Source organism: Branchiostoma lanceolatum, chromosome 18, assembly GCF_035083965.1.
Source record: "Branchiostoma lanceolatum isolate klBraLanc5 chromosome 18, klBraLanc5.hap2, whole genome shotgun sequence".
In the NCBI taxonomy this organism is placed as follows: domain Eukaryota; kingdom Metazoa; phylum Chordata; class Leptocardii; order Amphioxiformes; family Branchiostomatidae; genus Branchiostoma; species Branchiostoma lanceolatum.
The window spans coordinates 13,854,699-13,871,551 of record NC_089739.1 but is presented as its reverse complement, the minus strand read 5'-3'; the positions used below and the strand labels follow the sequence as shown (position 1 = coordinate 13,871,551).

The 16,853-nt window shown below is 42.6% G+C and overlaps 1 protein-coding gene across 1 annotated transcript; it reads left to right on the top strand.

Moving 5' to 3' along the window:
• Window positions 1-3,429: 3,429 nt before the first annotated feature.
• Window positions 3,430-5,930, top strand: LOC136424444 (uncharacterized). Its single transcript, XM_066413045.1, has 3 exons — window positions 3,430-3,846; window positions 4,346-4,465; window positions 4,664-5,930. Exons 1-3 carry the CDS (start codon window positions 3,555-3,557, stop codon window positions 5,455-5,457), a joined length of 1,206 nt encoding a protein of 401 aa, XP_066269142.1. The 5' UTR covers window positions 3,430-3,554; the 3' UTR covers window positions 5,458-5,930.
• The last annotated feature ends 10,923 nt before the right edge of the window (window positions 5,931-16,853 follow it).

The following is a 16,853-nucleotide window of genomic DNA, read 5'->3' as shown; positions in this document are numbered from 1 at the left end:
GGTCAGGTCTCTGGCTGTCTAGTTTTCTGTCTGTCTGACCCTCTGTATGACTCTATTTCTTCATCTGTTTGGTTGACTCTGTCTGAATGGCTCTCTATCCGTCCGGTTCCTTGGTTGGATGGCTCTCTGCCTGACTGGTTCTTTGTCAGATCAGGCTGGCTTTCTATCCGTCTGGTTTTGAGTCTGTCTTACCCTCTTTCTTACTCTCTGTCGGGCAGGCCCTCTGTCTGTCTGGTTCTCCGTCTAGGTCACTGTCTCTCTGGTTTTCTGTCTGTCTGACCCCCTGTTTGACTCTCTGTCTGTCTGGCTCTCTGTCGGACAGGCCCTCCGTCTGTCTGACTGGCTCCCTGTTTGGCTAGGTCTCTGTTAGTCTGGTTTTCTGTTTGTGTGACCCTCTGTCTGACTCTCTGTCTGCATCTCTGTCTGGTTGGATCTCTCTCTCTCTCTGTCCAGCTCCTTGGTTGGCTCTTGCAGTTCCAAAAAGCCAAACCTACACGACTTACTCTCCCTCCCAAGAGGTATTTGCGACAGTATAAAATCATGACCATAGGATTTTCACGAGATATCAAAACCAGAAGTTCCGCTGTAGTGACATAGCGAGCCGCATTTCGAGGTCTCAAGAAGATCTACTCACATACAATCTATCCAGGCATTCTTGAGTTATCGCATTCAGTCGGAAGGACACACGTAGATGAACGATGACGAAACATAACCTTCTCGGCGAAGGTAATGAAAAGAAAAGAGCTATCGTACCGCTTAAAAACCATGACATAGCATGTCTAGAAACCTTAAGTTAGTACCTTAGAAAGTTTCTAGGAGGCCAGGATCTAATGGCGTCGATGTCTCAAGACCTACCCACATACCAAATATCAAGACAGTCCACCTAGGCATTCTTGGGGTATCATGTTCACGCACAGACAGACAGATACACACACACATACACACACACACACACTTCCCAAAATGTAATCAAGACAATCTGCCCGGGCTCCTCGACTTATCGTGTTCACAGACAGAGACATGCAAAACATAACCGTCCTAGAGAAGGTAATGAAAGCCCTAACTTTACATCCTGGTACAGGTACAGTCATAGCCGTAGTCAACAATAGAACCATCAATCAATCAACCAATCAATCAATCAACCAATCAATCAACCAACAAATCAATCAATCAATCAATTAATCAATCAATCAAACTTTATTGCACAACAAATGTAACAGGTACAATGTATGGCAAGTTCTTAAGCAGTACCAAATATCAAGACATATACATGTTTGCTTTGCTTATAACAATGTTAATGAGTTCTACAAGACTAAACACTATGCTATTCAATATGCGTTATACAGTATATATATAGTGAACATGGATTGCATGATAATACACAGGAAACACAGTTTACATCAATTGCCTGTGGCTGTGTCAGAGATGATACGATTTCCTTGAAAATGTACAAGGAAATTGCATCTGGACATGACATAGGTAGATTAAAAGTCTCTGAGATTGTCTTAGATGAACATGATAACTACCACAACACAGAAAGGCAATGGATAGCTGATTGACAAACTTCACAACTATAGATGCCCCCTCACCAATACTATATTTCCCTCTGAAGTAACACGTCTGCAATGCCGAATTTCAACACAGAAAATTCACTGCAACCAAGAACATTATGCAACATGTATGTCCTTACAACAACATAAAAACCATCATCGTCATCCACTGGTTTCTGCATCTACAGTCGTGGAAACGTCCTGCAGCTGCATTCAGTCTACATCTTCCTCCACTGTGCCTTGTAGTCCTGGAGGAGAATCGTTGAAGAGAAAGAAAGAAAAAAACGTAACAGGTATCAAACAACTTATTCTGTTTTCTTTTAATTCATGGCAAAATTGCCTAATTTAAAAAAAATTGCATCAAGAGTCCTAGAACCATAATGTTCCACCGTGGCCATAGAACAACATGCCTAAAATGATCAAGGTACTTCAAGCTATGGTTCTATGATAGTGAACTAAATATATACTGAGTGTACTATGAGACCACTAGTACTTTTTTCAGGTTTCTCTTCCTTCACTATGGCATTTTACTTGCATCTTTCAAGGACCATTAGTCTTTCAGTTGACAAAAAATGTCACTGGTTTGCGAATTACAGAAAACAGTTATAAGGTTATAGTTATCAATATCCTCGATATTAGGTTGATCAAAAAAGGAACAATTTATCTACTTCAGCAAAACGAACAGCTGTGTTTGTGTGTTCAGCAGCAAGGACAGGTGTGGCTGTATGTATGATAGCTGTGTTGTTCAGCACCAAGGACAGGTGTGACTGTATCTATGACAGCTGTGGTGTTCAGGACCAAGAACAGGTGTGGCTGTATCAATCACAAATGTGGTGTTCAGCACCAAGGACAGGTGATGTGGCTGTATCTATGACAGATGTGTTGTTCAGCACCAAGGACAGGTGTGGTTGTATGTAAGGCAGGCGTGGTGTTCAGCACCAAGGACAGGTGTGGCTGTATCTATGATAGGTGTGGTGTTCAGTACCATTGACAGCTGTGTTGTTCAGCACCAATGACAGGTGTGGTTGTATGTTTGGCAGCTGTGTTGTTCAGCAACAAGGACAGGAGTGGTTGTATCTATGACAGGTGTGTTGTTCAGCACGAAGGACAGGTGTGGTTGTATGTTTGACAGCTGTGTTGTTCAGTACCAAGAACGGCTGGTTATATCTTTGACAGGTGGTGTTCAGCACCAAGGACAGGTGTGGTTGCATGTATGGTAGGCATGGTGTTCAGCACCAAGGACAGGCGTGGTTGTATGTTTGACAGCTGTGTTGTTCAGTACCAAGGACAAGAGTGGTTGTATCGTTGACAGGTGTGGTGGTCAGCACAAAGGACAGGTGTTGTTGTATGTTGGACAGCTGTGTTGTTCAGCACCATTGACAGGTGTGGTGCTCAGCAGCAAGGACAGGTGTGGTCGTATGTCTGACAGCTGTGGTCTTCAGCACAAAGGACAGGTGTGATTGTATGTCTGACAGCTGTGGTGTTCAGCACCAAGGCAGGTGTGGATGTATGTATGACAGGTGTGGTTGTATGTATGACAGATGTGGTATTCAACACAAAGGACATGTGTGGTTGTATGTATGACCGCTGTGTTATTCAGCACCAAGGTCAGGACAGGTGTGGTTGTATGTATGACAGGTGTGGTGTTGAGCACCAAGGACCGGTGTGGTCGTATGTCTGACAGCTGTGGTGTAGAGCACCAAGGACAGGTGTGATTGTATGTCTGACAGCTGTGGTGTTCAGCACCAAGGCGGGTGTGGATGTATGTATGACAGGTGTGGTTGTATGTATGACAGCTGTGGTGTTCAACACCAAGGACTTGTGTGGTTGTATGTATGACCAAGGAGGTTATATAGACAGGAGGCTCGAAATTATCAGCCTTTGTGCTGAGTTCGAAACCCGTGTGAAAATAAAATTAGCATAGAGGTGCGAATTGGCCTTGATTTGCATACAGCCCACGCGGGTATCGGCGTCATTTCCATTGTTTTACCCGCGGCATTCAAGATGGCGCGACCGGGTGACGAGGCCTTCGAGTGGAATGATTTTGACTTTAGTGATTTTGAGGATGATTTTGAAGAGTTGGAGGAGGCTGAAGATCCCGAAGACAGCGACTATGAAGCCGGCACCACGGAAAGCGAAGCCTTTGACAGTGGAAATGCGACGCACGGGAGCCTAGCAGCCAACAGGAAGAGGAGCCGGGCTTCCGAAGCTGCATTCCGATGCGATGTTTGCGGCAAAGACTACAAAACTGCTGGCGGGTTCACCAGACACAAGGCAAAGGTGCACGAAATATCGAGTAAGTTGCAAAAAAACTATTTGGGTTGAGCAAAGGTTGAGATGGCGATTTTCTTATGAACATAACCGGTTTTTAAAACGAAAAAAAAAACACGTAGCTGGTGGGGAGGGGGGCGGCTTTCGATGTTGCTACCAGCAAAACCCGGAATACCGAGAGTAACTGTCGCTGGAACTTACAATCCTCAAATAATAATTTTTCAAACACAGAAGAGGTAACTTAAGGGTTTGACATATCGAATGCTTGCCTTGCGCTTTTTTACAAATATGCGCGTTAATTTGGCAAACGCGTAACCGGATTTGTGTTTTTTTGTGTGTGGTGGGGGCTCTTTCAAAGTCGCTATCGGCAAACCGAGAGAAACCTTCAGCTATCCTCCAAATCGTCATTTACAATCATTACTATCAAAAGGTGAATTTGAGTTCAAGTTAGAGATTTCGTGTTTTGCAATTCTTACCTGATTGAGGGGTTCTGTATCCAATAACAAGTTTTCCTCTTTCAACAGCTGAAGAGCCAAGCAAGGCCGACAGTGACAGCACAGCACAGGGCCTTGCACAGGGCAATCCTGAAGCCAAGCAGCAGAAGAAAGCCAGTCAGGCTTCCAAGCCTCGCCGCAAGCTCAAAGGTACACCTTGGGTACACATAAACTTGTTCCTTCGTGGTTACCATCAAACAATGAAGTTGTTAACCTTATGTTGCACATTTACTTCCTGCTGAAATTTAACCTTACTTGTCGTTTTGGTACTTACAGTGAAACTACAGCCTCTTTGATATGACAAGTTGACAAGTAGTCTATGTTAACATTGTTTGCATATTTTTTCAGTGAAAAGACCGCCTTCCGTCTACACCAAGGAGGATGCACTTAAGGATGGACCAGAGCTACTGATAAAGGCACTGGAAGCAGCTGCAAAGTACCCTCCATGGCTTGTAACCATTGAAACGTTCCAAACACCTGGCAATATTGTAGCCCAGACAGCACAAGAACTGTTGGACACATTAGATGTGTCTCAGCACACTCAGTTTGTTGGAAAATTGTGTGGTTTATTGTGGGATGTTATAATGTCAGGTGACAGAGCGACTTTGTGTAGCGCTGCAAATGAAGACATGTTCAGACAGTACTACCTGTTGTGTTCCGGAGAGACTTACATTACTCTGTGGGAGGATTTTATGACACGTGTGTTTAAAGTTCCCTCTCCACTATTGCATCAATTTCTCACATGGAAGATATTTGAAGGTCTTTTGCATAAAAGGCACACTGTAGATGTTCCATTTCCTTGTACAGCTAATGTAGAAACCAAGATGACTTGTGAGGAGGAGCAGGTACTCCGGTATATTGCAGGATATATCCCATATGCACTGCTTAAGAGGTACAGTAAGCTAAGCAGTAACAAGGTGGCACAGTTATATGTACACATACTACAGCAATGGAAAGTGACCTCTGTGAATAACAGACCTAGTACTTTTCTGCAGTACACAGAAGGCTGGGTCAATGAAGTTAGTCGTGGCGGTTTGTTTCTGGTTTCGGATGAAGTGTATCTATTTTTCCGCCGTGTGGAAAATGTAGTGAGAAGTACGGCTAACTTCGAGAAGCTAAGCAGGGTAAGCTTACAGGTATAAGAGACGAGATCATCAAGAATCTGGAGTCTAGTTATATTGTCAACAAGTACTGGTGCGACATAGCTACTACCCACATAAGTAATGAAAAGATCAGCATGGCATTGCTCGAAGCAGTTCTGTACAAATATGTAAACTTAAGATGTCGAGCATTTGCTGACGTCTACATCTTGATTCAGCGACGCAAGAATGATGTTGGTTCAAGGAAGGGTGAGAAGTCACTTAGAAAATCATTGTAAAATACAACTTGATGTTTTCAATTTGACAGTCCTACTTGTTTGGAGGAATGTATTCAAATATTGTATTGTACCACAGTAAAAGCCCCTTTGCAACTGTGCACATGATCTAACCCTAGTACTTTATATACATGGCCTGACTTTAGTCACAGGACAGCTTGAGTTTGCATTGTACAGACTAAATGTACAAGTGATAGAACTGATTTGTATATAAGTAACTGAATAAACCAACTGACATGATTTTCTGTCTGTGGCTACATTTGTTGCCAATAATGCATTCATTTCAATAAAGAAAATTTCAGTAAAATAAAGGAGTTTTCAGCTATTACAACCACACACAACTCATTCTAGTAACTTGCAAAGATTCACAACAACTACCTTTCCCCAAAAAATAACTTGGTTGAATTCGAGCAAGAAACACAAGTACATGTAATAGAATACATACAGCGCCATCTGATATATTCAAGTAAGCACCTAGCAACTGCAAGCTAACATGGAAACAGATTTTTGACTCTCTCGAACATTTATCATAGGCCACCCCAAGGACTCCTTGGCTACACACATTATTTTACCTTTTCCTAGGCCTTTTTGAAAGCGGCGTATTATCAGAGAAATCGATTTGTGCCTGAGCTTCTCCCCTTCCCCTGCAGTTTCCCCTCGACTTCCTGAAAGCTGCTGTCATCTCACCAGCGACAAGGAGGTTGACTTCGTTGCGGCCAAACTCCATCACTGTGGGGTTCTCATTTGCCCCACAGCGGCGGCGCTGTTTGGAGAAGTGCTGTTCCAGAGGGTCCTGGTTGAAACTGTCGCTCAAAACGTACGTGACACCATCCTCCTGGAGCAGCGCCTTGGTCAGCGTGGTGAATGAGGCAACTGCAACACATATGTACATATAATAAATATGGATTACCATTAATGTTCTACACATCAATTATTATAGCTAATTATTTCAAGGACATGTATTAACAATTATGATATGTCATCCAGATTCAATAAATGAAAGCCAAAGTCACCTGTGATGCGAAATCCCTCCAATGTCTGCTTAGAGAGGCAGAGTCGGTTCCTGTCATCCTTTGACAGGTTCTGAGTTCCATGAGCCTCCTGCTCCCATTCATTCAGGAACCCCAGGAACTGCTCCTCTAGCCACTGTGGTGATGTAAAAGCACAGAGCTATTACCATAGATTTACAAGACCATTTACTATCCTGTTATACCAAGGTTATATATATATTTATCCGCATCAGCACATGTCGTCAAGTGTGATTGATTACAGACATTCCAGACACAGTGCAAATCAAAATGACATCAGATTAAACTTACCAAAAATCTGTCATGTAAGTAATTCAAGTTAAATATGAGGTCAAATCATTATTTTGGGTTTTACTTACAGTAAATCTGACGTCATGAACATCCTGGTATGGCCGGAGGTCAGGTTTTATTGCTTCCACTCCTTGTCGTGTGTTCTGAACATTCAAGCAATCAAAAAAATTGTCGATCATGTCAACAAATTTTCTGGTAGAGTCTGTGTCATGGCGTCCCTGCATGAAGAGACCGTGGCTTACTGTCTTGCTGAGGATCTGTACAAAATACATTTAAGAATACACATGTGTCAAATGCAATAAAAAGCATTAATAAAGAAAAATCAAGAGACATTCCAAGATGGTTTGACATCAAACTTATTGCCTTCTTTGCCATATTTAACAATGTTAAGAACAGAATAAATCAATACAACTGGACAACTATATTTGGACAGTAGGTTGGGCGACTCATGTCATACATGAAATTCCAGATAATTATAGTACTATTCCAGTATCAATATCAGCACACCTGTGCAGCAAGATTAACTCTCATTCTCAAGGATGGCGTGAGGAACACATGGTCATGGGTGAGCTTGTTCAGCATCCTGAATCCTGGCGCTTGTCTGTCAAGCCCCACGTTCCAATCGTACAGCCGTATGATCTGTTGCCAGCTTATGGGTTGCTTGTTGTACTGCAAAAGACATGAATAATATGAAATTCGGACAAACCAAATCATGCAGGTAACAAGCGTTCAAAAACAAATCATACAAAGCTTAATTAAAAATCAGTTTAACAAAACTTACGTGCAAATTTCTGGTTCTGTTGTGGGAACCAGAATTCTCAAAGTTGTTCCTTGTCGTCTTCACCAGATGTGGTACATCGCAAAAGAAGTAAATCTTCTCGTGCTTCCTGAGGCCTTGGATGTTCCAAGTCCAGTATATGATCCCCTCTTCGTTTCCATGGAGACGGTAGAACCTGAAGTTTAAAAACACAAATACAGCAGGCAACATGGATTACATTTCAATGTTATTTGTGGATTTTGAAGTACAGTGTAGCATGACAAGTATTATTTAAGAAAGTTATTGTATGCTCATGCCTCATGGCTTATATTAGGGAGCAACACACACAGTGACATAGTGAAACAAAACTCAAGATTGCTTCACCCTCAAATACAACAGATGACATTAGTTAAGTATTGCTGTTATCTTTGTACCATGAAAGGAAACATTTAAGAATGTTACTATTTGCAGAAGGCTGACTATCAAGGCTCAAGCACAGATCCTTGCACAGATACATTCTAGCATGACAACCATTAGTATTACAGTTATGACCATCACAGTCTCGTTCAGAAAGTAGAAAACATGCTTTGTATTATTTTGTTAAATGATATTTTATAGCAAGCTACTCCAGCTGGTAAAGTGGCTTTCAATAAACATAGTCGAACCTTCTGTTAGGAGATGCCCCATCACAGCAGAAGGCTCTCACGTGGAACCCCAGCCCAGAGAGAACACCTGTTGCTTCCCAGATAACTGGGAAGAGCTGCTCACTGGTGAATGTGCGGCATGGATAGTATGCAAACACATACTCAAGGCGGGTGAATATCCCCCTGACCATGCATGCCAGCACATGTGTTGCCAGCTCTGGGCCATGATCAGCATCCCCCTCTTCTTGACTCCGACGACAGCGCTGCTCAAAACTTTTCATTTCGTCATTGATGGAGCCCAGCTCTGTAAAGCCAATCAGCTCACCTGTTGTCTTGCAGTATACCAGATTGGATTTGACCTTCATCTCATCAAAGATTAAGGTCACATTTCTCTTCCAATCCGGTATCTCGTTCAATTTTGCTTCCTCCAGCAGTTTCTTGAGGACATCTGGGTTGAAGTCGGAGGTGGGATCGGTGAATTTGCTGTATCGATCAAGTGTCCTGGTGTGTGGAAGGAAAAGGAAGTCGGAGTCGCGGATGAACTTGTATGCTGCAGGTGAAGAATGGTAGAGAGCCAGGCACCAACGAATCATGATAGGGTGCCATTTCATGGTTCGCGCATCATGTTGCTTTGCTCTTTCTAACTGCTGTTGAAACAGAAAATGCTGTGGTGTGTCCTTGGCAAAAGCTGTGTCCATGCTGTCCTTGGCCTCCGAAGATTCTAGAATGTGTTGGAGGAAGGCACGTTGAGAGTCATTTACTGTACAGCCCTCAGTATCAACAGCTTTAGTCACACGGCTCCTGATTTTGTCAGCACAGGACTTCTGGTATTTCTTCTCCCTCTGGGTATCTTTGCATTTGGCTTCGAGCTGCTTTCTTGACAAATGCTTGTTGGGAACTGTGGAATTATGCGAAACGTTTGTGTCTTGTTTCCTTTGGCTTTTTTGCTGCTGCACCACGTAAATAACAGGCGTATGTTGTACACCTCTCACACCTTCCTGACTTCCTGTTGGGCGATAGAAGTATTTGGCAATCCACATGTCGAATCGTTCTGGTGTATTTGGGGTCTGTTCTCACCTCCTCTTTAGCTGCTACACTACCATCTACTTTCCTGAAAATGACCAATTCCATTCCCTCTCTTCTGGCATGTAGTAGTTCATCATACCCATCATTTCCATTGCATACATGGCAACATGACAGGTAGGAGAAAAAATGTGCACACGTGGATTTAGTCAGTACAGTAGGGAGATCTGCATGGAGGAAATCGAGGCTGGAGGTAGACAGGTTCTTGCCCTGTACTTGAAGTCGCCATGTTCTGTCGCTGTTGATGTCAATTTGAATGGATACTGAACAATGTGTTGCTGATGTTCTTGAACTTGGCCAGGATTAGTGTCCCCACATCAGTAGTGCCAACTTTGATAAAGCCATGCATGCCTGCTTCGTTCACAATTTCTTCATCTGTCGTATGCGTTGATGGTGAGTCTTTGGCAGCTGCCTGTGCAGACGTGGAGGGCTCGGACATGGCAAACTCGGATGTTGTGAGCTGCGACATGGCAGGCTGGTGCGTGATCACCTTGAACATGGCAGGCTCAGACATGGCGGGCTGGGCAGTGGTGGCCTCAGGTGTTGTGGGCTGGGACATAGCAGGCTGAGACGTTGCGGGCTCCTTAGGCATGGCAGACTCAGACCTGACTGGCGTAGTTGTGACCAGCTCCTCTGCAGATGATGGGACTTTTATTTTACTGATATTCTTTTTTGTGGGCCGACCGCCACCCTTGTACACACAGATGTTACATGGATCTCCATGAGGACCAAAGTCTGGCAGTTTGGTAGGTAACATGGTGACTGGTATCTTCCCTGCTAGAACTTTTTCTTGAACCTTGCGCAGGGCTAGATGGCACTTCACGCAAACAGCAGGTGGGTGGACATCATCTATGTCTTGCTGAACATCGTAACCGTTGTACAAGTAGAGGACTGCTTCTCTAAAAGCACTCACTGGTTTGGGTTTGCGCACTTTATCAAATTTGAATCGAACTCCACATACTCTACAAACATTGGCGAGCTTTAGTTTGTGATCTGAAATAAAAATATAGATTCAAAATTTTGATAGCAGGTAAGATGGTAAAACTTAAAAGCAGTATAACCAAGGTTTCCTTGGTATAACCGCATTGGTAAACGGCAAGTAGAAGTACCTAAATATCTCAACATACATTGTGCACACCTTGGTGCACATGACACATGAGAATACATATAGTTTGTAACCGTTATCTATAGTATACTACTACTAGTAATCTAAATTACAGTACATGGTGTAAACAACCAAAATCGTTGATTGTTGATGCTAGTTTGAAAAGTAGGCGGAAAAATCCAATATATAAACAAACATCTTTATCTTCAAAAATACTTTCGAAAACAAGGAGGTTATAACCTCGGGAAAACAAATTGTCCAAATAGATTCTATTTACGGATGTAATCATATGGATTTTATACCCTTGCCCATCGAGTCGAGGAAACAAAGCCCCTCCAAATTTGATACAAAAAATTTGATACAAGATACAGCACCCCACCCCCCACCCCCCTCCCGTTCTCTACTCTCCGGAAAAGTGACGGAGACTCTATCGAAATCAAAATGATACAAAAAAAACCATACCGGGTAACGGAAAAATCTAGCAAGTAACGCGCCAAAAAATATATGAATCGAAAGACAAAGGCCTGTACTACACAGGATAACCGTAGTTTATCGGGGAAATCCGCCATAATTTTGCAATTGTAGCATAAATCTATACATATTTCTTCATATTTGTACGGGAAAAAAACGAGACTTTTCCAAAGAAATGGCTGTAAACTCACCCATGTTGATCGTAGAGCGATGAAACAAAGACCTACATGACCGCCATTTTGTTCTCTTCAAAAATGCTGTCTTCCCGGCATGCTAGCGCGTAACCCAAATAAGGCAATTGTCGGAAACCGAAGGGGTATCGTCCACACATCGGGCGCTGCTCGGGAAGCGTCGTTGCCTATGACGTCATGATCAGCCTCATTTGCATGGAGCTTGGGAGTCCGGCAGCGGAAACAAAGAAATGCCGCCGGCCGGCCGGAACAATGGAACGCAGCGGGCTTTGACGGGCCAAGACAAAGGCCACGGCGGGGTGTTAATCCCGAGCCGCCTCCTGTCTATATAACCTCCTTGGTATGACCGCTGTGTTATTCAGCACCAAGGTCAGGACAGGTGTGGTTGTATGTATGACAGCTGTGGTGTTCAGCACCAAGGACAGGTGATGTGGCTGTATCCTGGCAGGTGTATTGCATGTAAACAGCATAACTCGAGAAGCTGTGGATGGATGTCCCTGATACTTGGTAGGTGGGTGTCGGTAAGATAAAGGTTACTTAAACCTTGATTATGAGATTCCTGGCAACTTCCTATGGTAATGCTGCAGAACTTAAATGTATGTGAGTTGTATGTGGACAACATAACTCTGAAAGCTATGAATGGATCCTCATGATAGTTGATAGGTTGGGAAAACATGTCAAATTCGATAATGGGCCTCCTATCAGCTCCCTACAGTACTGCACCGGAACTTTAAAGGGTTGTGATTTTTAAGTACTAGTACTAGATAGCTCTTGGAGCAAGGAGTGAGTAGTGTGAGCTTTAATCACGGTGAGCGGCTGGTTTGGAACTGCAGTGGGTCTTTTTGTTAGAACCTTTGGAAGAGGATGACTCAAGAAGAGATTTATGGCTTTTCATCAGTTTTTTTATTCAAACAAAGTATCTTGGATGGTGATTAACACATTGAGATGTGTAAATGTTATGTAAATGAGGACCTATTCTACATAATTATTGATGTAAAAGTGGTCTACTACCGCTGTGCATACTGTGACATGCAACTTAACTTATCATAACAGCCAGGGTACTGGAATTTAGGTCAACAAATCAACATATAACAAGCACTGCTAGTGGGTCATTGCAAAACAAGTCTCTGGTTTCTGTTGTTTAGGACTCTAGATAGCTAAAGTGATGATTGAAACAGTAAGATGCTAATTCTTCAAATCAGAAGCTAATCTGCAGGATCAATGAGGAAATGTTATAAATCCACCACATACTAAGATAGGATTTTCAAACATACACATGTAAGGCAAATGTCACTGAGAAAAAGAGGTATATCGATAGATATCAAATATGCAAATGATTTAATCTTTTCATTAAAATGAAAATTAACAAATGAAATCTAATAAAATACCTTTGTGGTAAATGAGTTTTATACGTGCATCTGTTGCATGACTTGGGGCGAGAAGAAGCCCCGACAATTTGACATGCCATATGTCATACGTCTTTCGGGTGTTAGGCAGTAGCGGAGAAACTGGCTCCTTGTTAGCAATGTCTCCCATCTTAGATGAGACCAATGCCGTCATAGGAAACCAGCCGGTATGCCTGGAGAATCATGTAAGCTCTGTTGCTTATCTTGCACGTACCATGCTTTGATCTCCGTTTTTCAAGACACCCATTATGATGTTTGACTAGGGGCGAGAAGAAGCCCCGACATTTTGACTTGGCAATTTTGACGTCTTTCGGGTGTTAAGCAATAGCGGTGAAACTGGTCCCTTGTTAGCAATGCCTCCCATCTTAGGCGAGACCAATGCCGTCGTAGGAAATCAGCCGGTACGCCTGGAGAGTCTATGTAAGCTCTTTTGCTTATCTTGCACGTACCATGCTTCGCTCTCCATTTTTCAAGACACCCCTTATATGAAGTATGGCTTAAGGGGCGAGAAGAAGCCCCGAAAATTTGACTTGCCATTTCTGACGGGTGTAAGGCAGTAGCGATGAAACTGGTCCCTTGTTAGCAATGCCTCCAATCTCAGGCGAGACCAATGCCGTCATAGGAAACCAGCCAGTATGCCTGGAGAATCATGTAAGCTCTGTTGCTTATTTTGCACGTACCATGCTTTGATCTCCATTTTTCAAGACACCCATTATGATGTTTGACTGGGGGCGAGAAGGAGCCCCGACAATATGACATGCCATGTCTGACGTCTTTCAGGTGTTAGGCAATAGCGGTGAAACTGGTCCCTTGTTAGCAATGCCTCCCATTTTAGGCGAGACCAATGCCGTCATAGGAAACCAGCCGGTATGCCTGGAGAATCATGTAAGCTCTGTTGCTTATTTTGCACGTACCATGCTTTGATCTCCATTTTTCAAGACACCCATTAATTTATGATGTTTGACTAGGGGCGAGAAGAAGCCCCGACAATTTGACATGGCAATTTTGACGTCTTTCGGGTGTTAGGCAATAGCGGTGAAACTGGTCCCTTGTTAGCAATGCCTCCCATTTTAGGCGAGACCAATGCCGTCATAGGAAACCAGCCGGTATGCCTGGAGAGTCTATGTAAGCTCTTTTGCTTATCTTGCACGTACCATGCTTTGATCTCCATTTTTCTAGACACCCTTCATATTAAGTATGACTTAAGGCGAGAAGAAGCCCTGACAATCTGACTTTATCTCATGAATATGGCCATTCTGACGTCTTTTGGGTGTTAGGCAGTAGCGGTGAAACTGGCTCCTTGTTAGCAATGTCTCCCATCTGAGGCGAGACCAATGCCGTCATAGGAAACCAGCCGGTACGCCTGGAGAGTCTATGTAAGGTCTTTTGCTTATTTTGCACGTACCATGCTTTGATCTCCATTTTTCAAGACACCCGTTATGATGTTTGACTAGGGGCGAGAAGAAGCCCCGACAATTTGACTTGCCATGTCTGACGTCTTTCGGGTGTTAGGCAATAGCGTTGAAACTGGTCCCTTGTTAGCAATGCCTCCCATCTTAGGCAAGACCAATGCCGTCATAGGAAACCAGCCGGTATGCCTGGAGAGTCTATGTAAGCTCTTTTGCTTATCTTGCACGTACCATGCTTTGATCTCCATTTTCTAGACACCCCTTATATGAAGTATGGCTAGGGGCGAGAAGAAGCCCCGACAATTTGACTTGCCATGTCTGACGTCTTTCGGGTGTTAGGCAGTAGCGGTGAAACTGGCTCCTTGTTAGCAATGCCTCCCATCTTAGGCGAGACCAATGCCGTCATAGGAAACCAGCCGGTATGCCTGGAGAGTCTATGTAAGCTCTTTTGCTTATTTTGCACGTACCATGCTTTGCTCTCCATTTTTCAAAACACCCTTCATATTAAGTATGACTTAAGGCGAGAAGAAGCCCAGACAATCTGACTTTATCGCATGAATATGGCCATTCTGACGTCTTTTGGGTGTTAGGCAGTAGCGGTGAAACTGGCTCCTTGTTAGCAATGCCTCCCATCTTAGGCGAGACCAATGCCGTCATAGGAAACCAGCCGGTATGCCTGGAGAATCTATGTAAGCTCTGTCGCTTATTTTGCACGTACCATGCTTTGATCTCCATTTTCTAGACACCCCTTATATGAAGTATGGCTAGGGGCGAGAAGAAGCCCCGACAATTTGACTTGCCACTTCTGACGTATTTCGGGTGTTAGGCAATAGCGGTGAAACTGGCTCCTTGTTAGCAATGTCTCCCATCTTAGGCGAGACCAATGCCGTCTTAGAAAACCAGCCGGTATGCCTGGAGAGTCATGTAAGCTCTGTCGCTTATTTTGCACGTACCATGCTTTGCTCTCCACTATTCAAGACACCCCTCATATTAAGTATGGCTAGGGGCGAGAAGAAGCCCCGATAATTTGATGTATCTCATGAACATGCCATTTCTGAAGGTCTTTCAAGTGTTGAGCTAACCTTCACATTTGACGTATGCGAAGGTTTTCACATTATGAGAATAAGGTCCTCATTTGCATAGGTTATGTACATCAATCAATGATCTTCGGTGCCCAATTAATACAGTGCCCAATTATGCAAATCATGATTTCACATCCTTTCGTTTATAATGCAAATGTGGCCCTTATTTGTTTGATACATAATGTTCATCTTTACTTTGTAATTGAAAATGCCGTTGAAATCATTCCAACTATGGTATCATGACATTATACATTCATTATGTTAATGAAGTTGTTTCTTGCTTGATTTACATCTTCCTCTCTTTTTCATGTTCTCTTATTCAGTTACATGATTAAACCAACTCGATCATAACTGTTACGCTATATAAAAATGTATGCTAGCCCTTATTGTATTGTATTAGCAATCAGGACGCTATATCAAAATATATACTAGCCCTTATTGTATTGTATTAGGATGTTAAGTTTTATTCTATACTTCTACTTTGTATTATGTTTACGAATTCATGCAATACTTTGTACCATGTACAATTGTCGTGCAATAAAGTTCTTCTTCATATGTTCCTTTTCATGAAGCGAAGCAGATAAACATTTCTCATTAATAATGCAAATTAGCCTGATTTGAATAGTTAGCATCTATCATGAATCATCACCTAAGTATCTACAAACCAAAACTTTCAAATAGTTTTTCTCCATTTAGTCTCAAACAAAATTATCCCCTGCAGTTAATGAATTCTGCTAGGGGGCCAGAAACAATTGAATGTCACTTATTCAGGAGACCAATTATCTACCTTTGAAAAATCATGACCACATCATGTCCAGAACACAGGATATGAAAACTTTAAGGCCTACTGCAGTACCATGGGAATCTTGCAGGGGGCCACCATAATCTAATTATTACTTCCTTTTGCCCACATCTACCAACATACCTAGTATCATAGATATACATGTACATCAATGACTTCTAGAGTTATCCTGTTTACAAACAGGCAAAAACAAAACTCCGAAAACATAATTTTCTTGATTGTCTCCTATACTACTTAATCCTTCAAGGGTATGAGGGGCACTGGCGACTGTAAGTCATTGAGGCTGTTGTAATATAAACATTAGGCATTATAACTATATAAGATATATAGTTGTCTATACCAGACTCTGTGGCATTCTCTTTCCAACAGCATTGTTAGTACTTACTAGCACCCCTGTGTTATGGTTTATACATGTACATTATCCATCCACCAGTTTGATCTGTTTTTGAACAATCTTATACCTGCAGTTGCTGTCTCTTGTTTGTTTTCCCTGTCAAGGGATTAATAGATCCACTGCATACTAGTATTAGACCTGGTTGTGATCAGTTGTGGTTGTGGCTAAATGTGGTGTTTAGGCACACCTGGATGATGTTCACTACAAAAGTTTCAACCCCAATGCTATAAAATCTTAAGTGTATCATTTACCGAGTATGAAAAAAAAGGAACTACATAAACTCAGCTGTTGATTCAACAGAAGAATCCATAATCTTCATCATCATGCTATGAATCAGTACACCATATTCAAATACTTATCCTGTGTAATGGTTTATACATGTACATTATCCATCCACCAGTTTGATCTGTTTTTGAGCAATCTTATACCTGCAGTTATTGTCTCTTGTTTGTTTTCCCTGTCAAGGGATTAATAGATCCACTGCATACTAGTATTAGACA